The sequence below is a fragment of the Arvicola amphibius genome, chromosome 2, assembly GCF_903992535.2.
Source record: "Arvicola amphibius chromosome 2, mArvAmp1.2, whole genome shotgun sequence".
Classification (NCBI taxonomy): domain Eukaryota; kingdom Metazoa; phylum Chordata; class Mammalia; order Rodentia; family Cricetidae; genus Arvicola; species Arvicola amphibius.
This window is the reverse complement of record NC_052048.2, coordinates 100,018,650-100,045,208: the sequence shown is the minus strand read 5'-3', so window position 1 is coordinate 100,045,208 and position 26,559 is coordinate 100,018,650. Positions and strand designations below refer to the sequence as shown.

The window sequence follows — 26,559 nt, the reverse complement described above, 5'->3', positions numbered from 1 at the left end:
ATAGATAAAATCCCATCTCCTAAGACAAGAACAGACACAACAGAGGCAGAGCCTTGAGTCCTGAAGTGTGGGGTAGGTGGATGCAATCACAGGTACCCAAGGACCTGGACTCCTAGAGAGAAATTCAAAATACTGAAACACATACTCCCCTGACTATGTCAACTGTCATTCATACTAACTTTGAATTCATATCTGTAAAGCATGTGGGCACAAAACCAAAGACACAAGGTTTAAAAAGTCATGTCCAAATGGTAGCAAACCAGAAAAAAAAAAATGCCAGTATAATCGTATCAGTCACCCCTAAGCAGCACTATCAGCAAAGCTTCCCTGTAGGTGGACATCTTCTCACTTTATAAACCTAGGTAAACACACCTACGAATAAGATGGGTGGACCAGAAACCCACGGAGACTGGAAGGTCCCAGAACCACACATGGGTGTGGAGACTACAATACAGACCTTGTAAAGCTGGGCAAGGAGGAAGAAGCTAAGAAGATAAAGGCAGAGGTGGCACCTGCTCAGGAACAAACGCGAGGGCACAATCACTTGCTGGACTGGGAAGTCTCACTAGTCACTGGGCAGAGGCTGCAGAGGACAGAGACCCCACCAGCTCAAGGCCCTTGCTGCTCCAGGTACAGGAGCTCTGAGACAGCGGAAGTGGGAAGAAGGCTCAGCACTGACGTTGGTTTCAAGACCTTAACATTGTGACTATAGAAGAGTGTTAGGAGGATTAACTTAATCTGAATAACTGCTAACAAAACACAATCAGAGTATAGCCAAAGGGCAAAATACATGCCTAGCCTGCTCAGGGTCCAGTCCCCAACACTGTAAGCAAAACTCAATCACATAATTAAGTTTGATGGCACAGATGGCGCCTTACCCTTCTGTTGAGAGCTGTTTTGCTCCCAAGCTTTGTCATCTCCCCAAGGCTGTTCTGTGAGACTCTTCTGTCAGCATCGTCTTGCACCCCTGGAAGAACACATGGGGCCATCACTCTGGTGGTTTAAAGACAGTCCCGCAGAACACTTGTCCCCAGCTGATGGCACTGCCCAGGAGGTCTAGGGGCTGAGGCCTCGCTGGAGGGAATGTGCCTCTGGAGGTAGGCTTTGAGAATTTAAAGAGGCATGCCATTTTGCATTTGCTCTGTTTCCTGCTTACAATTTAAGATGTGAACTCACAACTTGCTACTTCAGCTGCCATGCCTGCTGCCATGCTTCCCCACCATGATGGTGCTGGACTCTCACCACTCGGGGACCATGGCCCAAATAAACTCCTCCTCCTCTAAGTTGCCCTGCTCATGGCAATCCATCACAGCAATAGAGAAGTCACCAAATAAAGCACCATGTGTGTAAAGTTGTTTCGTGTGATATTAAAGATATGTAAAATAGTGACATTATCTTTCAAGGTAAAAAGAGACTATAAAACCTTTAAGACTACCACAAGCCCAAGGACTTTAGGATTTGATACCTACCTGTGGTATCTGGGCATGAAATGTCCCCATTTGTTGCTGAAGTTACAAGAAATTTTCTTGCATTGCTAAGCCCTCGACTATTAAGAAAAACTGGTAGATGAACTATATTGCGCATATAGTCATGTCCATTTATATTTGAATCACGAAGCACACTGTTCAGGTTCTGGTTGATGGCCTTTATAATAATATGTGGATCACTTGCAAAAATGGCAATAAAGGGGCCTTTTGAAAACAGAACTCGGACCTGTGGTAGAAGAAAGGCATGAACATGACACAAATTTTAAGATTACACAAAATAATATCTTCTTAAAATCTGTACTATCCTTAGCTGGGCAGTGGTGGTGCACACCTTTAATGCCAGCACTTGGGAGGCAGAGGCAGTCAGATCTCTGAATCTGAGGCCAACTTGCTCTACAGGACAAGTTCCAGGATAGCCAGTATTATGCAGGGAAAACATATTTCAGGGGAGAGAAAAAAAAAAAAACAAAACAAAACAAAAAATAAACCTGTTCTATCCTTTGGTGCTATGTTTTCTGAATATCATTCATTTTTCATAAAAATTTATTTCCTATAAAAACACTTTTTATAGGTGGCTCAATCTTAGTGTTGGCGCTATCATCCACCAACAACAAAAACAACAAAGAGAACAGTTAATATCCTTTTCAGATAGCTACAGCCTACACCAAAGAAATTTTCTGTGAATACATGTGAAGTCCTGGGTGCACATATCTGCAGTTTGCCACTGTTGTTTATAACACACCTTAGAGTACTGTATTCTGTTTCCAGCACAAGACTATAAATTCGTAGACTCCTCTGTCATCTCAGAATACAAACACGACTGTCTGTGGAGCCACACGTGCCACTGAGAGACACTCCACATGGAGCTTGATTCTTTGCTTGCTTTGTTTTTGTCTTTTTTCCTAAGCCATCATCACCTTGAGATTATTTAAACACGTTCCTGATTAAACATTTACTTTTACAGTATTTCTACACTAAAAAATTAGTTTGTTTTCCCAGCACTCAGGAGGCAGAGGCAGGCAGATCTCTAGTGAGTTTGAGACCTCCTGGTCTACAGAGTGAGCTCTAGGCCAGCCAGGGCTACACAGAGAAACCCTGTCTCAAAAAAATAATTTAAAAAAATAGCCAGGCTGTGGTAGCACACACCTTTAGTCCCAGCATTCAGGAGGCAGAGGCAGATAGATTTCTGTATTTCTGTGAGTTCGAGGCTAGCCTGACCTATAAGAGCTAGTTCCAGGAAAGGCTCCAAAGCTATAGAGAAACCCTGTCTCGAAAAACAAAACAAAACAATTATTTATTTTTACAAAAGAGAAAGTCATTAGAGGAAACCAGTGTTTTTTAAATAAGAAGCACAGTTTCCATCAGAGTTGAGATATTTTGTGAAGTCATGCATCCTACATAGCCACAGTGACAAGTCTGGAGACAGGGAGACGTACAGTGTCCAGCATCTGAAGGACCTTGTCCTGTTCGCAGGCATCCAGACCATCGATGATGACCACCAGCCTTGTCTGATTCTGAGTGAAGCTGTCGATGGTTTTTGCCATCCTGGCCATCAACTCCACTTCACACTTCAGGACCTGCACAGAGCACAGAAGACACAAGAAGATGAAATACGAGAAGAGAAAGCCATCCAACAAGAGGAGGAGAAATCCAAAGTTCTTACTGCCAGCGGCAGTTCCACTAAAAACTGTGGTAAGGGTTTGGTGTATTGGCTGACATGTCATGAGGAAACACTGTGATAGGAATTTACAAAGGACTGAATGGGTTCAGAGACAAGCTTGCCAAAATCACAGACTTGATGGAGGAGAGTTATCTGTCTATGTTACTTTCATTGGTTAATTAATAAAGAAAACTGCCTTGGCCCTTTAAGAGACAGAAAATTAGGTAGGTGGAGTAGACAGAACAGAATTCTGGGAAAGAGAGGGGAGTAGCTTCAGGCAGTCGCGATAGTGAGTCTCCATGCTTCTCCTCTCCGAGATGGACGCAGGTTAAGATCTCTCCTGGTAAGCCACATCTCGTGGTGCTACACAGATTACTAAATATGGGTTAAAGGAAGATGTGAGAATTAGCCAATAAGAGGCTGAAACTATGGGCCAGGCGGTATTTAAAAGAATACAGCTTCCGTGTAATTATTTCGGGTGTAAAGCTAGCTGGCGGCCCGGTGGCCGGACACAGCCCGCCGCTCCCTTCTACACAGACTCTGAATGACAAAAGACTTGGACTTGAATTCCACCCAAAAGACCTACTGATTACTGGACTACTCTTGGCTCTGTGGTGGTATCGAGTTTTTAACAAAGCTAAATACACTCATACCATAAGGGCCAGGAATTGCAATCCTTGGTATTTACTCAAAAGAGCTAAAAAACTATCATCTACACAAAAACCTGAACAGATATTTATAGCAATTTTATTCATAACTGTTAAAATCTAAATCAACAAAGCTATATTTCAGCATATAACTGAATAAACATACACTCTTCATTCAGACAACAATATTATCCAGGCCTAGAAAGCAGTAACATTTTAAGGTATGGAAGGGAAAATAAATGTCTATTATGAGGTCAAAGAAGCCAGTATGAAAACGCACATACTGTATGGTTTCAACTACACGACATGCTAGAAAAGACTACTGACATCAGTGTTTGACTGGGGCTGGAGAGACAGAGGGCTGAGCTGAGGCAGGGGCTTTTGCGGCAGCAAAAATAGTATGATCATAGGTATATTACTGAATAATTATGCAAACCCCCAAAATGTACAGCACCAAGACTGAACCTAGCATAAACTGTGGACAAGGAGTCTGACTATAAAGGACTACTGCAGGTTCATCAACCAGAGCAACTGTGGCACGCTGATGACAGGTGTGTGTGTGGTAGCACAAGATATATTGGGGTATATCTAAATTTTCCTATAAACCTAACAAACAAATTAAACTAAACTAACTACAACAAACTCAGTTACAAACAAAATGTAGCTGAGTGGCAAGATACTTGCCTAGTATTCACAAGGTCCCAGGTTTAGTACCTAACAGTTAACAAAGAAAAAACCAAAACAACAATACAGCTTACATATAACCCTTTGATATACCAAGAGCATGCCCAGTGAGCAGGGCAATGGCAGCATATTCCCACCTCAGTTTCCGAATGGTGAGTACTCACTTTCATGAACCCTTCACTTTTCAATTTATGTAGTTTGGAGGCAGCACTGTGGAGGCGTTTTCGCTGAGAATTCAGGAGAGAGTCCAGCACTTGCCACCATGTCCGGCAGTTCAGCACGAAGGCCAACCCCACAACAGATGCAATTGATATGAGGACAGCATTCACTGTCAGATGTTTGGGGTCAATTCTGAATATAGCCAGAAGAGTAATTCCAGCAATAATGCAGCCCACGATGAAAAGAAAGATGATAAATGACGGGAGACAGCATGTTTTTTTCCATTTCTTTTTACCTGAAATAGAACAAATAGCATTGACAATTAATGCCATATCACATACCCAAAATACCATGATATTTATGGTCAAGAGGTTCAATTCATGGTCTCATGAAGGAAAATGAACATTTACTACTTTCCTCACCCAAGAAATACACCAGGAAGGAACGAGAAGGGAGGGGAGGAAGGAGTCCTACCCTGAGTATCTTCAGTCTTGAATACTCGAAAAAGCCTGGTAGCCAAAAAGCCGAACTCTCTCTCACAAGCATCTGAGAGTGTCGCGATCATTTCAGCCAAGGAGGTCTCTCCACCTACACTGGAGAGTCTGTTGTAGTCGGTAAACAAAAACCTTGGGGCGAGACCAAACAGGAAGTTACTCCGCTATCTGATGCAGAAACTTCTACACACGTATGCCACCTCTATCATTTAGTCTACATTTTCTTTTTCTTTTTAAAAAGACAGTACCTGTTTCCTCTTTTTAAAACAATTTTAATTGTATGTGAATGAGTGTGTGCCTGCATGCATATCTGTGCACCACATGTGTGCCTGGTGCCCACGGAAGCCAGAGGAGGAAATCTAATCCCTTAGAACTGGTCCTACAGATGACTGTGAGCACTATGTAGGTGCTGGGACTTGAACCCAGGTCCTCTGGAAGAGCAACCAGTGTTCTTAACCACTGAGCCATCTCTCCAGTCCCCATTTAGTCTATATTTTCTTTATGTTCTTTACAAATATTGCCTTTCAAGTTTTGAGGGAGTGAAGCAGAACTTGGGATTGCCCATCTTCTACCCTGAGCATGCTGGAGGTTCTCTGATGAAGACACTAATGTGTCAATGAATGGACAATGGGAAAGGGGAGAGTGATGGCAGAGCTTCATCTCCTAAAGGAAAGGAGGCAAAAGAGAAAGTGCTCAAACACCAGCCAGAGAGTGGAGCAAGTGAGAGCCTTCACTACAGAGAATTCAAGCCCAGTAATACCATTTAAAAGTGAGTTTTCTGCTAGAGACTCAATGCTTAAGAATGCTTGCTGGTCTTTGAGAGGTTTGGTTCCCAGCACGCACGAGGCAGCTCACAATCACGTGTAACTCCAGCTCCAGGAACTCTGACCCCCTCTTCTAAACTCCACAGGCACCACATGTGCAGTCCACATGAGGCAAAGCACCCATGCACATACAATAAAAATCTATACATCCTAAAAATAATAAGATTAAACAAACTTTTCTAATGTCTTATTTTATTTATAGCATTAACATATACCAAGGATTTAGAAATAACTGTAAAATATTCTTTTCAGTTGTTCTTCAAATCAATTGACTTACTGACATCTATAGTCTCTGAAATATTAATTTCTGCATTAATTCATTCTTTCCTTCCATCTCTAAATTCCATCTCTAAATCCCAGTGATGAAGTATGTTTCAAACTTACAGTCTGGAAGGACACTGCACTATATTATGTAGTTTTAACTGACACTGCTTTAGTTGCTCTAACTTCTTCAAAACTACCATCTTATTAATTTAAACTATTTTAATTTTCTGTAAAAATTTCCTCCAATCGTGTTAATCTACATTGTAATTGTATACTTTCCTTTAAACTTTTCATCCTTTAAAAAAGTTATTTACTTCATTTTTAACGTGCATGTATGTGTGTGCATAAGTGTGTGCTCATGTACATATGTGTATAGGCGCCTGTGGAGCAGAAGAGAGCATCAGATCCCCTGGGGCTGGAGTTACAGGTTTTTGTGAATCACCTATTGTAGGTGTGGAAACAAAACTCAGGTCCTCTGCAAGAGCAACAAGCACTCTTCACCACCAAGCCATTTCTCCGACCCCAAATATCTTAAGACTTCTCGATTATAACTCTTTTTAATACTTAAATTTATATGCTAATTGCAAAAGTCCCTCAGTATTCACAGACAGCTGGGTCTAGGATCAGTGTAAGTCTCTCATATAAAACACAAGACACACATAGTTCACTCTACTTTAAACCATGTCTGGATTATGTATGATGTCTACTACAATGCTGACGCTATGTAAACAGCTGCTATGCTGCATTGTTTAATGGCATCAAGAAGCTTGCACATGTTCATCCAGGTGCAATTTTTAAAAGTATTGGTAGTCCACAGTTAACTGCATCTACCAATGCAGAACCCAAGGATAAAGAGAGCTGGTCTTGCTTGTATTTTTTAGCCTTTATTTTTCTCACCTATATTTCTATCATAGTTTTGATGGTTAGAATGACTTGCATTCATCTGAAATCATATATATTTTATCTTATTATAATTTAAAACTTCTTTACCTTTTAACAGGCTTTTAAGTCTTTTTGTTAACTCCTATGGAAGCATTTTCCTCTTTAATTTCTAGCTGAAGAAACAAACAAACTTACTTTTATCAAGAACCTTACACTTTTCCTTTATTCCTTAAGTGTCCTTCCCCTTCCACATTTTTCTCCTAACTTCCTACTTGAGATGGGCAGTAATTTTAGACACATACATCTATGCAGAGATGAGGAAAGAACAGCTCAGCATGAGCAGGGTTCCCAGGTGTTTCTGCTCCTTCAAGAGAAGCCAGGACCTTCCTTGGTCTTGACCTCTTCCTACAGAAACTCCGCCTGGAAGACCAACACCTTTCCGAGGAGTTGGCAAGGATGGTAGTGAAGACTTGCAGTGAGGCTCCATTATAGAGGGTTGCTCAGCAAAGCCCTGGTGTAAACCCTGGCACTGTCCCAGAAAAGCCCGAAGTATGTAACAGGTATCAAGGAAGAGGGAGAGGTTTCTGTACAAATAAAACACCATAAAAAAAGACAGTGTTCTTGTGGGAAAGTGACCTCACCTATGGGAAGGGGATGTACTACTGTACACTATACAGTGTTTCTCTAAGGTACTGAGGCAGGCTTTTGTTTTGTTTTATTTTGTTTTCATCAGAAAGAGTAAGGTACCAATATTTTCTGGAATAAGATGCCTTCTAAAATTCTTTTAAATCTCTTGTTCATCCTTATTAAAAAAGTTCCTCCTGTCAAGAGGACCGCCTCACCTTACAGGCAAAGCCTTTGTAGTTTGCTCTGGCAGCTCAGGTGGGTTCACAAACATCAGTCTGAAGAGGAGTTCCAGGTAGCCAATGTGTCTTGCCAGTCTGGTACTGAGGGCCCAGGCCCAGTTCCAGCTCTCTCCTTCCCGCCGTCCACCAAAGTAAATAACGACTGAAATTGACAGTTTGAATTGGTCAGGCGCTTGCTTTCTCACAGTCCACGATCAAGTAAAAGGAGCCAAGCCTGGGTAACTGTGACTGTCCATATTAATTCTTAACTATTCCTCCTCGAGGAATCTGGCAGTGTGTAAGACTGGAAAGTAAAATACTGACTGTGAATCCAAAGGGAAAGCCAAGCCTTAAGTCAGTGGGTAGTTCAGATGCAAAGGGGCTGAGTGTGTTATGTTTGCAACTGTTAAAGCCGCCACTTCCCTCAGCAACAAATCTATGCCCTTGCTTTTTTTTTTTTTTTCTGGTTTTTTGAGACAGGATTTCTCTGTAGCTTTGGAGGTTGTCTTGGAACTAGCTGTTGTAGGCCGGGCTAGCCTCGAACTCACAGAAATATAGAAATCTGACTGCCTCTGCCTCCCGAGTGTTGGGACTAAAGGTGTGTGCTACCACAGCCTGGCTTTTTTAATTATTTTTTTGAGACTGGGTTTCTCTGTGTAGCCCTGGCTGGCCTGGAACTCACTCTGTAGACCAGGCAGGTCTCAAACTCACAGAGATCCACCTGCCTCTTCAGGGATTAAAGGTGTGTGTCATGAAACAGTGATTCTAGCTTGATTTCAGAAAAATCATAGCAAATAGTCAAAATGTCCAAAAGTCGGCCATCCACGGCCATGGAGCCTTCTTTTCAGTAGATCTACTGCAGTGTAACAGGAGTCGTTAGTGCTGTACAGACAGCACACCTGTGAGCTAGTCCTGCTGGAGTATTACAGACAGCATGCCTGTGAGCTAGTCCTGCTCTAACAGACAGCACGCCTGTGAGCTAGTCCTGCTGTAACAGACAGCACGCCTGTGAGCTAGTCCTGCTGGAGTATTAGCAAGAAGTACACTGGTTCCTAAAGCTACGCCAGCTAGACGTGAACACTAGTATTCTAAACCAACTTATAAATAGCAAAAAGATCATTTTTTTTGCAGTCATTTATAATGGGGATGGCTAGGCAAATGAGAAAAGATTGAATTAAAAAATAAATAGAAAAAAATGAAAATCAAGTAGATTGTTAAGAAACAGATGTTCTAAGTAACTTGCACTCAATGCTATTCTCCATTTTTAAGAAGATTTAGAAAAGCAAAGACTTACTGAAGAATATATATAAGAGAGCCAGGAAACTCAACGAAACTGCTATGGCGAGATTTGTATCAACTGTAAAAGCAAACACTAGGCCCACTCCCCCACACAGCATCAAGGTGAGGAACACTATGAGCCACGAGAACTGGAAAAGGGGCTCGATCTGCTGTCCTGCAAAAGTCTTCATTTCATCTGAAAGAAAAGTCATGTGTAGTGTTATTTATTTTGCGTAGATGTAACTTTTAACTCATTCTTTCCTGTTTAATAGAAACTTGAACTTGGACACTGAAGTGCCCTAGCTAATACTGTTGTTGCTTAATCATTTAAACCATCATTTTCCTTCAGTCAACCTACACATCCCATCCCCTACTGCACACTTGCCCTTCCTTCCCCATAGTCCTGAAGATGCATTAAACTCTTATGTCCATTATTCTCATCTGTCAAGGTTTTACTGATACTGGTTTTTTGTGGTTTGTACTAAATAATATATTGTTCCTTCCCATATGCAAAAACAGAAACAGTATTCCATGTTCAAACTACACATCACCTTCGTTCTTCTCCGACCCCCTCTACCTTCCACCGTAGTTCTCAAAGGTACATCAAGTATAACGAGAACCACAGTCATTCTTTCTACAAAATTTGAAGTCATGTTTATACGCACACTGACACCTGACCTTGAAGAGCCAAAGGTACATGTGTTAGGACTGGGGAGAAGGCTTCTAACAGAGGGAAAGGCCTGGATTATTAGCAAGGGCACTTGGTCCTGACGGCAGCACAGAGCCCATGGAAGGCTTGCAAATTGACAAGTGTGTGAAAAACCCACTTCACTACCCAAGCACTACCACGGGTTGCATTGGATGCTGGCCCACAACTGGACCTGTTTTAGGAAGAAAACTCATGGGAGAATGGACTAGAGGAAGTAAAATGTCAACCACCTAGGCAGATGCTGTGATGGGGCAATCACCCTCAGAGCACAGAAAAATACTATCTACGAGGACTTCATAGAAGCATTTCTTTACCTTCTAGTTTCTTGAGTAAGAAAGACTTCCCACTTCCCCACTGTGCATACAACCCCACACAAATGGGTGGCTGCATGGTAGGCTCACTGAGAATATCTGCCAGGGCGCTGCTATACAAATCATAACCAAGCATGTCACCGTCTGTTTCCGTAGGAGACAAGTGTCCTGGAATGAGAAGCACAGCACATCCTTAAACAGTGGTATCACTACGAAGGAACACCAATTCTAACCTACTGTTTATTGGGGGGAGGGTAGCTTATCTTGAACATTTAAGTCTATTTAAAAACAGCTCCAAAGATTCTTACACAAACACTGCATTTTAAAGAACATAATGTATCTTTTATAATATACCTATTACTTAATGATAAGATGCATCATTTTGAAGTACAGCTAAGGGGAAAAAAAACTAGTGAAATAGACACAATGCTTTTTTCTCTATGACTTAACCATTATTCCAGGGCTGGGGACGCAGCCCTGCAGCTCTGCAGTCGAGCCTTGGGCTCAATCCTCAGAACTATAGGAGGAGGAAAGTTCAAGAGACATTTCAACTCTAGAGATACTTTCAAAGAAATATTATAAAGTATTAATAGTATATTAATATATTATAAAGTATTAATGAAGAATATAACAAATAATAATTCTTGACAAAGATTTAACGCCTCAGATACCAATAAATTAAGGCAATACAAACAAACGAACAAACAAAAACAACTGTGAGATTATTTTTAAGGATGGAAAATCAAGAAGACATAAGAGGAGCTGGACAGATGTCTTAGTGGTTAATTGGGTCTCCTGCTCTTTCTGATGACACAAGTTTGGTTCCCAGCATCCATACCGAACAGTTCAAAATGCCTGTAACTCTAGTTTCAGGGGATCCAATATCCTCTTTTGGTCTCTACGGGCACGTGTGCACACATACGACATACATTCACAGACACAGAAACATACACATAAATAAATTTTTAAAAATCCTTTTTACCGTGAAAGAATAACTAAAAAGTGTTTATTATTATGACCATGGAAGAGGTTGGTCAGAGGACAACTCAGTGCAATCAGCTCTGGTCTTCCACCTGCAACTTGAGCTCCAGGAATCAGGCTCAGGTTGCCAGGCTTGAGCAGCAGGGTGTTTACTCTTTGAGGACACCTCACCAGCCCAGACACAGTTTTTAAAAAACCTTCTTGTTGGTGGGGGAGCCTGGGAGACACATATATACATGTAGGCAAAATACTCACGGATAAAATAAAATGAGTAAATCTAATAAAAACCTTGAAAATCTTTTTTTTGGGGGGGGGGCAAGTGTGCTGGATTGTTTCTTTTCCATATAATTTTACTGGAAGTTCGTTATTTAAAAACTCAAGTAGGAGTGTTGAGTTGCTCAGCGGTAAAGCTTTTGACTAGTATTGACAGGGCCCAGTGTTCAACTTCCAGCAAAACACACATGTATACAGATAAATGCACATACATACATGCACACACAGATACAGACATACAGATACAACATACAATTGTGCATGCACAGGCTTAGTCAAGGACAAAACCCATTACTTACTGGCTCCAAATATTTGAGTTAAAATGCTTTTCTGGTGGCTGCAGTCTATGTTGTAGGGAGTCTCGCCTGCTTTGTTGGGCCTGTAAAGTAGCCGCCCATCTTTGGGGTTCCGTAAAAGAAGTTCTGCCAGTCTCCGGCTCCTCCCTCGGATAGCAACATGCAGGGGTGTGTCACCTTTCTGTAAAATGGTAGCACAAGCTGAACTTGCTCATTCTCAGGGCCAGCTCTGAACAACACTTTCCATGCCTCTATAAAACAGACGATCTGGAGGTTTTCTGTTTCTCATAAGTGGTGCAAATATAGCATGAATTTGGATCTCTGTGTTCTTCACAGTTTCTTTCCCTACCTTTCTACAAGTGCTTCTCAGAACCATCTCCCTCCGGTTTCTAGCATGCCGCTTCTTCTTTCACTTAAAGAGCAGCAGCAGCCTTTGCCATGCAAGCCTCCCAGGCCAGGACCCACTCCTCAGCACCCTTCTTTCCACCACCACAGTCACTGTCCAAGGATGCCAGCCATTTTCCTCCACTAGTTCATATTCCAGCTCATGGCTTTCTTCTACCAGCTTCCATGCCAGTTCTCACCCATTATGATCAACCCCGTCAGTTCCTGCCACCTTTGTCAAGCACCTGCTGTTATGGAGTGCTTAGATCCCATGACTCTACGTTCTCCACCGTGTCACATCTGTCCTCCGTCCAGTACAGTATCTCCATCTCTTCTCCTTTCACTCCCTGCCACTGGCTGACCTTCTCCTATGAGACTCTGCAAACATGGGCACACACACACCCCACACTAAGAAAACCTCCTACGTGTGAAGGATCTTCCCAGTCTATTACTTCACAAGCCAACCCTTGAAGACAATTGATGATGTAAAACCTAGAAATTACATCCCAGCTGTCTTCTACCCTGACCACTCTGAGACAATAAAAGATCTGTATGCCTTTACCATGGCTCCCAGGGAAGGACATTATCCAAACTGTCTGTCTCACGTTCCTCTCTAGGTTTTCTTCCTGTGTTGTGCATGTGGTACAATAACTGCTGAACTGAGCAAATGTAAAAGACTTTTATGTGCTGGGTAAAAGACACAAAAACAGAAAACAAAATGGTTCTGATAAATGGTTCTATATAAAATGGTATATATAGCTGACGACATAAAAAGGAAGAAACTTGATAACCAAGAATAGTTATAAAACTAAGAGCATGACACACACTCTAAGGGGCCAACTTTGACCTTCATTTTTCTTTACACTTGGATCTTCACTGCTATCATGCACTCACCTGCCCTGCACTAACCCCCCAAGTTCCCATGCCCATCCTGGGGGTCTTGTCAGCTTCTCATCCCATACTTCCCAGTGGCTGCTGGTCACAGCCCCCGACTGTCTATCAGTCCTCAAACTCAACACATCTGAACCACTCAACTTCATTCCACATTCTCAAACCTGTGAGAGGTTGGAGACGGCTAAACATCCTCAGAACACAAAATCTCTGGAAAACATAAGCAAACCCACAAATATACTAGAAATGAACAAAGAGCAACAATAGCTAGGTTAAACATCTTTATTTCACAGTTTATTTTTGTGAAATAGTACAAGAAAAGACAGTTCAAAACTCACATAAGCGTCACTTCAAATACTAAAGGGACAGCAGCCCCGATCAGTGGGGTAGCACTCTACTTTGTAGGTACAAAGGCCCGGATTCTACCTGCAGCATCACAGAGAGCTCCTACAGCCTCCTCTTCAACCATGCCCAAGAGGGAAAGCACACCAATTCCCAGTACAGAGTGGCCCATGAGCAACTGTCCATAAGTATGTGCTGACTCCGTCTCCCACAGTGACACACAAACGGACTCCACACAGAATCCTCAGGGAACTCACTAATGACACAAGCAGCCACTTATAAACAGTGGACCCCATGACACCTCGATATAGGGAACGTCAATGTGTTTCTTATCCCAAAGTGGAGAAACAGAGTTGGCTGAGTCAGTGGTACAACAAGGAAGGAGGTGATGACAGTAAGGTGTCCACAAGGAGGCAACACAACAATTCTTTGCTTTTCCTAGTCTGGCTGGCCTTGAAATTCTCTACATGGGTCTGGCTGGCCTCAAACTCACAAAGATCTGCCTACCTCTGTCTCCTGAGAACTAGGATTAAAGGCATGAGACGCTGCATCCAGTAGAAGTTTCTATTTCAAAGTCTTTTTTAAACTTTATGCCCTTCCTAATTAAAAAAAATATCTTTTTATTTTTATTTATGTATCTGTGTATAAATATGTGCATGTGTATGTGTCCTCAGGAAAACAGGAAGACATCAGATCTCCCGGAGCTGGAGATACGGGCAGTTTTTTTGAACTGCCTCATGTTGTACTGGCAACTGGACCATCAATGTGAGTCTACAGTCTACTTGGGAAACACACCATCCCCAACTCTTCTGTGTTCGCTGTAGACTTGTGGTAAGCTACCCCTGAGATGTCCTCCTCGGGTGGTAACCAAGGTCAGCTCCCTTAGCTGGTTATGAGCCACAGAAGGAGAAGAAGATAACACACTAAGCCTACTTGCTCCACAAAATGATGTTTGAACAGAGTCAAATGCCCCTGTGTGCAATCCCAACTAGTCATCTCATCACACACACACACACACACACACACACACACACACACACACACACACACATGACGTGCAGGTCAGTGCACCATCTCTCCACAGGCACTCCACACAGACGTTCTTACCTTGTCCACGGCAGACACCTTAGCTCCCTTATCCAGCAGCAGCTCCACCACTTCAATATTCCTCATCTTGGTGGCCTTTATCAGAGGTGTCTCGCCATCCTGTGGGCACAGACGAGGTTTAAGAAACAGGGCTTCCTTTACGTCAGTAATCCCATATTCGGTGCTTTCCCTTCCCCACAGTGACTTGTAGGAAATAACTATATTCCTAAGGCATTTTTAACTTTATACCAGAATTACAAATATATTTCCATCATGAACACTTGCACACACAGCTAACTACAACCACCAAAGTCTTGTACAGTGTCACATGATTTGAGTGAAGCTAAAATGGCTAATGTGGGGAACCAAGCACGGCTCACAGAGGTTTAAAGCAAATGTTTTCTGCATTCCAAACTGAGTACAAAGAACACAGCTGTGACTAGCTTGCTTTCTGACACAGGGCATCAACACTGCAACTCTGAAGTCATCCAGCTAACAGATCGGAACGGCATCTGTACCTTCGTGCATATCTCAGTGTCAGGGTTGCACTGCAGAATATCTCTCACCATTGTCGCATTTCCCTTCTCAACAGCCCAGTACAATGCAGTCTTATTGTCCTGTATGATCAGAGAAAATCATGGAAGAAGCAGTATTAAAAAACTGCTCTTTGTGAATGTAAAGAGGTGGGAAGTAATATCAATCTACATGATTTCTAGGATTAACTTCTGAGAAATTCTTCATGAAAGACTCCTAGACAGACTTAGTATTACTTAAGTAAGAAGGAGCAAGCCACAGAGCTGCTAAGTTGTGCTTCTGTTTTGTTTCTGTGCTGCGGGGGTAGAGCCCAGGGCCACACATTCTAAGCAGGCACCAGATCACTGTGTCACATCCATAGCCCTAAAATACACTTGTGTGATGCAGTCAGATTTGAGGAATATAAAATGGGTTAGAGGTCACCGACAGCTGAACTCTGCTACTTTGGACAAGTCATTATTAAACATGCTGGCCCAGGTAATTCCATCTAGACTGCCAGATAATACATCTGTCCAGCACTTCTGAAGACAGTAGGAATGTGTTTCTTACAAATGCAGGCATTATTATCTGTAGTTTTATTAACCTAGATCCACCGGTACCCTATACTGTCCTGAACAGATTCTTTAGCAACCTATCTGGTTCCTTTGATTCACACAGATCCATCAAAACTGATTAAAATAGATGCACAAGACAGACAGACGAGTAATCAGTGGCCTAAAACAGGTGATCCAGGAACCGTCTAGTGAAAATCCACCTTTAACTGAGACGACAACTCCTGTAGCTGCCTCACTAGGTTTCCTATGCCAACCTGTCCCTAAAAGTCCCTAGTCTAAGAAATGTGTCCGGCTGCCCAGCCCGCAGTGCCACTCACACATCTCCAGCACTCCTCCTCTCTCTGTCCTCAGCGGCGGGCTGATGTCCTGTAGCTACAGCAGTCTTTTCACTCCCCATTCTCGAGTTTTATCACACAGTCACCACTGTGCTTCCCAGAAACCCGCTGCCTTCCTTCCTCTTACCTGCCGAAACTCAGTCCATTGTCAAAAGTAGTTCCTATTCCACCTGCTTGTAAAGGCTTTCCTTTGTTTCCTCTTTCTCTACATCAATGCTCACTTGAATTTTAAAAAAAATGTGTGTGTACGTGCATGTGCGTGTATGTGTGTGTGCGTGTGTGCACACACGTACCCACATACTTATATGGAAGCTCAGAGATCAGAAGAGGGGGTCAGATCCCTTGAAGCTGGATTAACACAAGCTGTAGGCCACCAAGAATGGGTGCTGGGAACTGAACCCCAGTCCTCTCGAAGATCAGCAAGCACCTTTAACCAGTAAACCACCTCTAGCCCCTTATTTTATTTTTTGAGGCAGGTTTTCACTACAAAGCCTAGAATGGTGTGGAACTTTTTTACTTGTATATGAATTAAAGAGGACATTAATTCTGGAACTTAGAGTCACTAAAGCATAAAAACAACAATAACACACAGTCAATGCCTAGGACATACATTTATCTCCAAAGAAAGGAAGAGGAGAGACATCCTGACCACTTGACACACGTGTCTATGGCGCCCGCAGTCTGGGCGCACATACCTGCCCTCTGATGTCTATGTCAGCATATTTTTGGAGAAGTGCTCGAACAATTTCAACATGACCACCTCTAACAGCGCCAATCAATACAGTATCCCCACTCTACAAGGGCAGAAAACAAGGTCCATTAGTAAACACAGTTCTGAAATTAAGGTTACTCATTTATTAATATAATAGACTTCTTCTAAAAAACCTCTTTGAAAAAGAGTATCACTAAAGTGAGATTTTTAATTAACCGATACTATCTGATATTAGCAACCCTCTGAGTAAGAGAGAGGGCATTAGTCCTTAGAATAAGGACTCATGAAATCCCATGACGGAAACTTAAAAAGACAAATTCCTTAGATGGAATTTAGTCTCTCTGAAGATAATTTCCTATCACACATATAAGTGTAATCACAAGACACTGGCTGGCAGTTTAGATATTACATACTAAATCACCTTCAAATACTATCACATCATAAAAGCATCAGGTTCTAAACTGGGAGTGTACAGCTTGCATACTCCATGTCTCTAAAGGACAGCAAGGGTTGGCTGGCTCCCAGACCGGTGTGTGTGGATACAGCCAGTGGGCAGCCACACTGGCTTACAGACTATTTTACCCTCCTGCACAAGAAATGAACCAGTCAAATATCTCACAAGCACACTTCCTCAGATGACATTCAACCAGCAACAGTCATTCAGAATTACAGCTTCCCACTACTTGAAACACTAATTTAAATGTCATGGGCTCAAGCATCTTATTATTTTGTTGCTAAACAGTAGATCAGTTGTAGACTTTTGTGTTAAGTAAGCCCATGAGCTGTTGCCTGTTTTGGTTCTGAGGGCCCAATGTCTGTGAGTCAACTATTCCCTGAGGGTTACAGGTTCAGCACTGTGGTGTAGTATCTTTGCTGCTCTACTAACAGCTTAAATAAACCCAAGGCAGACTAGTTCTAGTGAAGAATGTAAGTGATGGTGTGGGTGAGAACCAGTAAACTGGTAAGGAACCCATTTCTCTGTTCCAGTGTGCCAGGTACCATTCTAAGCATTGGAAACAAGGTCCCAGCTCTATGAAAATTTACAGTCTCACAAAGAAAGACAACATACAACAAAATAAATACACCAAGGCAAACACTACACAAAGAGGATAGCATATCTGATCAAAAGTAACTGGGTAGCCCCTTTAGACTGGATAGCTAAACATGACCTTTCCAGGCTAGGTAGATGTTTTAAGTAGACAACAGCTCCCATGGTATAATGGTTAATGCTCTGGACTCAGAATTCAGCCATCCAAGTGTGTATCTCGGTGGAACCTGTTCCTTGAGGAAGAGCCCTGGTCAGTCATCCTCATCAACTCAGACCATGAAACCCAACATACACAGGCTGCCCATGCATGCTGCAGCCTTCACATGGAGAGTTCTGAATATATATGTTCAGGAAAGAAGTAAGGCAAGAGAAAAAAATCTTAAGCATCAGGCAGCATTTAAGTCCTGGGGCAATGAATAACACCAGTCATGAAAAATACCTACAGGGATATTCATCAAAGAGAGTTACAAATTAACCATATGTATGGCATTTCCAGTAACAAATTTATTTGACAAAAATAAACAAGGTCTTTAACAAGACTGGAAATTTTAATTTATTAGTTTCAAAAGTAGAAATAAAAACTTCTCTCAAAACAAGCTCATGTCATATGTAAAGACATTTGATAAGAAGGAACCACTAACGAACTTTCCATCTACTTCATCTCCACAGACAAGCTGAGGTAGGTTCCCTACCCGGTCAGGTATGTTCACATATGTCCCAGCGTCCAGCAGGTCCTGTACAATCTCTATGTGTCCCTCCTTTGATGCAATCATCAAAGCTGTATTTCCATCCTTATCAGTCAGGTTCACATTCGGATTCCTCTTCAAAATCTCTTTCACTGACTGTGTGTAACCGCCTTTCACTGCCACAATAAGTGCAGTCATCGAATTCTTCAAAGAAAAACAACGAAATTAGCATATTCTAGAAAACATATTGTGCATACCATAATCAGAAAACTGTTTTCCATTATTAACAGTTGAGGAGCCAGTGAGATGGCTCAGAGGTTAAGAGTATCTGCTGCTCTTCAAGAGGACAAGAGCTTGAGTCCCAGCACCCACACTGGGTGACCCTCAAACAGCTGTTAAGTTTAGCTTCAGGAAATCTGATGCCCTCTTCTGGCTTCTGCAGGCACTCATACTCCATAGGCAAACACAGGCACATACTCAAAATTTTAAAAATATAAACCAGTTTTAACAGTTGGTGATGCCAGCCTATGGCCCAGGCCTTGAGCATGCTAGGAAAGGGCTCTACCACTGTAATGATCCTCCAGCCATTAAAAGTTATTTCTGATAGGACGAGCAAGAAGGCATAGACAATTGCTGTCAAACCGGATAACCTCAATCTGATCCTTGGGACCCACGTGGTGGAGGGGAGAACCAATTTTCACAAGTTGTTCTCTGAACACACATGTGCAGTAGCATACATGTGCCCCCTTCCAATAAGTAAATAAACAAATGTATTAAATTTTTAGGAGTTATTTCTGACAAGATGCCAATATGAAAAACCAGATATATACCAAAAGTGGCAGGAAGCATATGCTCAGGTTAATGAAAATTGTTCTTTACATTTTTTTCTGTCCATGTACACAGGCATACATAAACGTGAACTCGTGGAGGTCAAGTCATAGGAGTACCACGGGGATCCCAAGGACAGAATGCAGGTCACCAGGCTTAGCAGCAAGGACTTTAACCACTGAGGCATTCCACATTTTCAGTCTTCAAAAATATATTATTTCTGTTGCATCATTAGACTATCTGGAGGTTCAGGTCTTCCAGTGACAATGGACTCACTTACTGGGAACAAACCCTTTCACAGATGCAACAAAGTTTAGAGAAGGACTCAAAATTCAACATTTTTTAAAATTATTATTTTTTAAATATTTATTTATTTATTATATATACAATATTCTGTTTATGTATATGCCTGCAGGCCAGAAGAGGGCACCAGACCTCATTACAGATGGTTGTGAACCACCATGTGGTTGCTGGGAATTGAACTCAGGACCTTTGGAAGAGCAGGCAATGCTCTTAACCACTGAGCCATCTCTCCAGCCCAAAAATTCAACATTTTCCAATTTAAATAATCCAAAGTAAAATGGATCAAACTTGAAACTAAGAGTTCTTTATAATAAAATGTTTAAGAAAAACTGCAAGTGATAAAAGCTAAAGCACATCTCAATAAAAGTTTAACAAATGATCTTTAATGGTACTTAAAGCCTGTTGACATATTCTATGTAGTCCTATAAAATACTAGCCACCTTTCTTACATAGTAAAACAGAATTGGTGGTCATCAAATTATCACAATAGCAGGCTGTTCATGTATTCGATAGCCTGGGAGAGAGGCCAGTGGACATGGGACCTGCTGAGGCTCAAGCAGGATGAACAGTGCCGAGAAGGCCATCATGGAAGAGAGGACACACTGGACACCACTGCTCTAGGAAGTCCAGCATGAGTTTAACTTGGCTGCAGGTGTCAAAGGTTTGGTGTTATCTCCTCTCAGACTGCATCATGAGTTGTCCACACAACATAATAATCACATAGATAGTAGTCCTCCATACTTTAAAAGTGCTTGCTACACACAAACATTAGTTCCTGAAACATTCTTGGAACCTCTAAGGAAAAGCTATTTGTGAGGCTCCTCATGGCTCTCTGGCACTCTTGACACAGATGAGGTACACAGCTGGTGTTCTATAATGAATTAATATCTGGTAGTCAGTTAGACTCGACCAATCTTTAACCTAAACAGCTCACATGTTCTTAACCTGTTTATTAGACAGGAACAACACCTTACAGTAAAGATCCCCCGGAGTCTAACATCACTTTAAGGAAAGGCATTTTAATAGAGCATGAAGACTTCCCTCAATTGCAATTAAAAACCAGCTTGGCATGGTGGCATATGCCTTTTGTCCTAGTTCAAGAGGTAGAGGTAGGAGGATCTCTGTGAGTTCAAGGTCAGTCAGCTCTACATTGCAAGTTCCAGGTCAGCCAGGATACATAATGAAACTATCAAAAAATTTTCAAACATTAAAAAAGAAAAAGTGGGGTGCTCGCTTCGGAAGCTTGCTAAACTTGGAAAGAGACAGAGAATATTTACATGGCCTCTGTACAAGGATGACGTGAAAAAGAGGGGGAGGGACTACTTGATCTGAAGAATTTTTCAGTTTATAAGATTACTGAAAATTTTCTTCATGGTTTTAGTTTCCCAAAATTTATGTACATTAGCAACAGATCCTCAAAGGCAAATATATGTTTTTCCTATCATAACATGCTTATTTCTAAAGTCAGGGGCACTTAAGAAATCCCAGTACTTGGAAGCAAAGGCAGGAAAGTCTGGACTACACAGTAAAGTTCTATCTCAAAATTAAAAACAAAAACATCGTTTAAGAACTCCTGGGAATTTTTTCTAGGCTTGTACTCGCTTAACTTATTCCCTTAAAGCAAAAATGTCACTCTACTAGAAGGACTACGAGAGGAGATGTACTTACAGCTCCTTCTTGATCAACATCAGCTCCCATGGCTAACAAATGTTTCACACACTCCAAATGACCCTTTCGGGCAGCCCACACCAAAGGGGTTGTTCCATACTGTTAAATCAGACAGTGAATTCAGAGTTACTTTCAGACATGTACTAAAAGAGAGCAGCTTGTAAGGAAGCTATACTTTGAGTATTCTTAGATAAGTATTTATACCAGTCCTATATAAAAACCTATACCCCTCATCCTTTGGTCCCGAGTAGTTACTCATTTTGTATGAAATGTCTTTTAATCAACTTTAACTTTTCTAATCAAGATAATTTTCCCACCATTGTCATAGTCCCTAATTTTTAAAAGGCATTCACGGCTTTCTATATTTTATGATATAATATGAAGTCTAGCAGTCTAAAAATTAGCAGCTAAGTGCTAAGCACAGCTCAGACAACATCACATAGTTAAAGCACACAGTCTTTATCACAGAGTGAGCCCAGTTCATAGGACCACATTTTCACACAAGAAAGTGAGGCCCAAAACAGGGTCAAAGTAACAAAGTTATCAAGAGGTAGAAAAAGCCGAGAGGTGGTGGCACACACCTTTAATCCCAGGATTTGGGCGACAGAAGCAGGTGAATTTCTGAGTTCAAAACCAGCCTGGTCTACAGAGGCGTTCCTGGCTATGCAAGGTTAAACAGAGAAACCCTGCCTCAAGAACCAAATGACCAAAAAATAGGGAGAGAAATAACCATGGAACCACCGAGCTTTCAGATCTGCACTCTTAGCCATAACCCAATCAACGTGTCTCCTTGACTACTGCAACCCACAAACTGTTAAAAGCACCTTTCATGGAACATGACCACAAAGCACCAAGAACTAACAACCAGGCATAAAGGAATGCTGTCCAATCAATAGGTGGAAATATCCAAAGTGCCCTTTATGTCCATGAAAACTTGAACACAGTTATAAACATTAAATAACCCCTGATAGCCTGTTCAACGGTGCAAAAAAAAAAAAAAACCTATTATTCTGCATTGCCAATACAGGAAGAAGCTACTACTCTGTATGACTGTAAGTATGTAAAATGTAGATAGTGTAGATAGATAAATTTTTACTTTTACTTAATTTTAAATTAAATTTAAATAGCTGTTTCTATGAAAGACATCAGCCACACTCTTGGGAACTGTACCCCTAAGAACCCTTGAGAGATAGGTCCTTGTGGCAGACAATCAAGGGCTTGAGTACAGCAAGTGGGAGCAGACGCCAACCAAAAGGAGGAGGGGTGCGAGGAGAACAAAAAAGGCTGAGAGAGATGGGTAAAGGATGCAGGAAAAACGCTCAAATTTCACTCCTCCATCTGTAGTGTTCCCAGCCTCCTACCTTGTAGGTAACATGTTGTCCTCCTGAAGCACCTTCTCTAGCCCCACAACACAATATCCTAGGTATCCTTAAGGATAACAGACATGCGCACTTACTACTTATCAAGACGGCCTTAGTTTTATGAATCAGACATAAGTTCTCATCCCTCAAGCACCCATCACATTTGGTCCCTTCTCAGAGAATGGCGTGCAAGAGTACATGCTAGAACGTCTGTCCTTTCTTTCCCTTCTCACTGCCCACTCGCCCTGACCCTAAGGAACAGACATCTCAATACTATCTTTACAAAGAAATGCAGCTCTCTGGTAGGAATTTCTTTACCTTGTTTCCTGTCTGCTCCACAATAGCTTTTCAGTTAGTGCTCAACAACCTCAATAACTCTATTACCTTCTTCTCAAGTTCAAATTCTGATCTTTCTCCCCAAATAGAATCCTTTCGTGTACACGTTTCCCACAGTCTCAGCATACCCTCCTGAGGACCAGGCTCCCTTCACATACACTTCAGATCCTATCTCCCTCTTTTTCATCACATCACCCAACTGTTTCCTCTCCTATCACATCCTCCCATCCTGCTCCTCCCTTCCTCCTTAGGTCTCTGGTTCAAGTCCTGACAGTTCAGGCTTTCCTTGGCTAATCAACTGTCCTGGATAATTGTGGGTGTCAACTTGACACAAGCTATAGAGTCATCAGAGGAAAGAACTTCAGCTGAAGAAATGCCTCCTTGAGATCCAGCTGTAAGGTATTGTCTCATTTAATAATCACTGGGGGAGAGCCCAACCCATGGTGGGTGGGGTCATCATTCGGCTGCTGGTCCTGGGTTTTATAAGAAAGCAGGCTGAGCAAGCCATGGTGAGCCAGCCAGTAAGCAGCACCCCTCGATGGCCTCTGCATCAGCTCCTGCCTCCGGTCTCCTGCCCTGCTGAGTTCCTGTCCCGACTTCTTGCTGATGGGCTGTGATGTGGAGGAGTCTTGCTCTTTGGTCACGGTGTTTCATCACTGCGATAGTGATCTAACTGAGACACTAACTTTCCCAACAGCCTTCCCTCTTAAAAGCCCTTCACTGCCCTTCCTTCCACACTTCAAATGAAACTTGCAACCATTATTTCCAATCACCACACCACCAGCTCTAGAAATCTAAGCATGGGAGAAAGAATCAAACTTAAATTTTAAGATCATTTTCACACAAACAAAGTAGGTAAGATTGAAAGGAGGAAGAAGAGCTATATATAATAGAAAACTTCAAACAATGAAGACACGACTCCACTATCTGTGTCTTTTGAGAATAATGAATTTAATGTAATAAACATCAAGAGAACACTTAGTCCATAACTCAGAGGACCCATCTATAAGCTTTGCATCTATAAAAATGTTAGAATACAAAACTAAGATATATCAGAGACGTTTATAACATGGACACTCCACGTGAGAGACTCTAACTCACCTTGTCAGAACAATTGACTTTGGCGCCATTCTGCAGCAGGAGATGCACTATGTCAGCATGGCCTCTGCCTGCTGCCCAAATGATTGGGTAGACACTGTACTGCTGGGAAACACGGGTACATACGAGGATGGAGGAAGAAGAAAGTCTTTTAGACGGACATTTACAACACAAATTTACTAATAAATACCAGCAGAATTAACACAAAGTAATATTTCTTTAATCAAGTTAGAGACCATCCCCCACTTTAAAAACACAAATACTCCATAATACATAATTAAAACTAAGACATGTTAAGCCTTAAATAAACATTTGTTATCAACACATTAGTTTTTGCAGTTAACATATTTATTGTAATTAGCCAGTAAGCATGATTAATAAGCAGAATAAGAAGTAAAAAGCATGTGCACAAATATATAGAATGTACAGAAAAAAGGTATGGCTTCTTGGTAAACGTCTTTTCAAGAAACTCAGGGAAAGGATGCACCCACAGTAAGATAACCAAGGAATTCACAACTTCCTTTTGAAATGTTACGCAATTATGGTTAACATTCAAGTTCAAAGACTTGCTTTTTCACTGGAAAAACTGAGAAAAGACAGCGTATAAAATTTTCATTGTATCTTACAATGGCATTCTATATGATATTCCATATGATCTAAAAAATTTCTACCCACTATGAAATATAAAAATCCTGCAGCATTCTGTAAGAAAACTTACTATTTACATTACAAATTCACTTTTTTGTTAATGCTTACCAAACCAGTGACACTTGGGTTGGCACCGTGAGAAAGAAGCAACTGGACAACATCAGTCCTGCCTTTGTAGCACGCCCACATGAGAGCTGTCCATCCCCCCTAAAGGACAAAAGAGGCATGTGAAACTGTACCATCCCAAGCAAGGAATGCCTTTAATCAGGTCCTCTATGAATCTTTGTAACACCATTGTTTCATGAAGACAATGGTCTTAAATCCTCAAACTCCTCAGAAATGTACAACAGAACATGAACTGAACAACCTGCTGAGTCTATAAGTGATCACTGCGAAGTTCGTATAGTAAACATCACAGAAACTGAACTAGGGACACTCATGCTTCTAAGAGTCACTCTGGCCAGATGCCCAGGGAGCAAGGAGAAGCGTGAAGGTTCTACATACACCCGCAGTACCCAGAAGGGGGAAGGGTCCTAATATTTGGGAGGCATTTCACATCCAAACTAAGTACAGTACTATCTTCCTAGATATGAAAACATAGGATCATAGAACTCAAGTCCTTGTGAGGCGCAATGTACTATGAAGAGAAAGACAGAAAGCTGCAGTGTCTTCCAAACTTAAACAACATGTACTTCGTTAGCCTCCACCAGCTAAGTAATGTGTGCCAAGACAGATGACTTCCTTCCTTGCTTGTACTGTTAAAATTAACTTCATAGAAGGTCAAACATTGAACATTTCCTTAGGTATCTTCTGGCCATTTGAGATTCTTCTGTTCAGAATTCTCTGTTTAGTTCTGTACCCCATTTTTCAATTGGGTTATTTAGATTTGATGTCTAATTTCTTGAGTTCTTTATATATTTTGGAGATCAGTCCTTTGTCCAATGAGGGGTAGGTGAAGATCTTTATCACTCAGTAAGCTGCCTTTTTGTCTTATTGACTGTGTCCTTTGCTTTACAGAAGTTTCTCAGTTTCAGGAGGTCCTATGTATTTATTGTTGTTCTCAGTGTCTGTGCTACTGGGGTTATATTTAGGAAGTTGTCTCCTGTGCCCATGCATTGAAGACTACTTCCCACTTTCTCTTCTGTAAGGTTCAGTGTGGTCAGATTTATATTGAGGTCTTTAATCCATTTGGATTTGAGTTTTGTGTGTGAGGACAGATATGAATGTATTTTCAATCTTCTACATGTTGACATCCAGTTATGCCAGAACCACATTCAACATCTTTAGCCATCAGGGAAATGCAAATTAAAACAACTCTGAGATACCATCTTACACCTAACAGAATGGCTAAGATCAAAAACATCAATGATAGCTTATACTGGAGAGGATGTGGAGTAAGGGGAACACTCATCCATTGCTGGTGGGAATGCAAATTTGTACAACCACTTTGGAAATCAATATGGTGGTTTCTCAGAAAATTGGGAATCAACCTACCTCAGGATCCAACAATACCACTCTTGGACATAAACTCAAAAGATGCTCAATCATACTACAAAGGCATTTGTTCAACTATGTTCATAGCTGCATTATTTGTAATAGCCAGAACCTGGAAACAACCTAGATGCCCCTCAACGGAAGAATGGATAAAGAAAATGTGGTACATTTACACATTAGAGTACTACTCAGCAGAAAAAAAAATAACATCTTGAATTTTACATGCAAATGGATGGGCTTAGAAAACACTATCCTGAGTGAGGTAACCCAGACCCAAAAAGATGAATATGGTATGTACTCACTCATAAGTGGATACTAGCTATAAACAAAGGATATTGAGCCTATAGATCATGATCTTAGAGAAGCTAAGTAATAAGGTGAACCCTACCATATATAGATCCACCTGGAAAGTCAAGACAAGATCACCTGACAAAATTAGGAGCATGGGGGTGGGGGG

The 26,559-nt window shown here is 41.5% G+C and overlaps 1 protein-coding gene and 1 pseudogene across 6 annotated transcripts in view; one reads left to right on the top strand and one right to left on the bottom strand.

The window, feature by feature from the left end:
- Nucleotides 1–26,559, bottom strand: part of Kidins220 (kinase D interacting substrate 220) — an 89,531-nt gene that overhangs the window by 45,335 nt on the left and 17,637 nt on the right. For 3 of the 6 annotated variants that reach the window (XM_038318410.1, XM_038318412.2, XM_038318414.2), the window contains exons 5-20: nt 24,717–24,815; nt 23,964–24,065; nt 21,166–21,264; nt 18,373–18,570; nt 16,616–16,714; nt 15,016–15,114; nt 14,519–14,617; nt 11,798–11,975; nt 10,248–10,412; nt 9,241–9,420; nt 7,944–8,109; nt 5,112–5,263; nt 4,643–4,932; nt 2,924–3,064; nt 1,470–1,713; nt 879–967 (exon numbers count right to left, since the gene is read on the bottom strand). In XM_038318410.1, coding sequence (XP_038174338.1) covers nt 879–967; nt 1,470–1,713; nt 2,924–3,064; nt 4,643–4,932; nt 5,112–5,263; nt 7,944–8,109; nt 9,241–9,420; nt 10,248–10,412; nt 11,798–11,975; nt 14,519–14,617; nt 15,016–15,114; nt 16,616–16,714; nt 18,373–18,570; nt 21,166–21,264; nt 23,964–24,065; nt 24,717–24,815 — 2,400 coding nt within the window. The remainder of the gene's footprint in view (nt 1–878; nt 968–1,469; nt 1,714–2,923; nt 3,065–4,642; nt 4,933–5,111; nt 5,264–7,943; nt 8,110–9,240; nt 9,421–10,247; nt 10,413–11,797; nt 11,976–14,518; nt 14,618–15,015; nt 15,115–16,615; nt 16,715–18,372; nt 18,571–21,165; nt 21,265–23,963; nt 24,066–24,716; nt 24,816–26,559) is intronic. The other 3 variants (XM_038318411.2, XM_038318413.2, XM_038318415.2) reach the window with 1 other exon arrangement.
- LOC119808538 lies at nt 20,726–20,826 on the top strand (annotated as a pseudogene).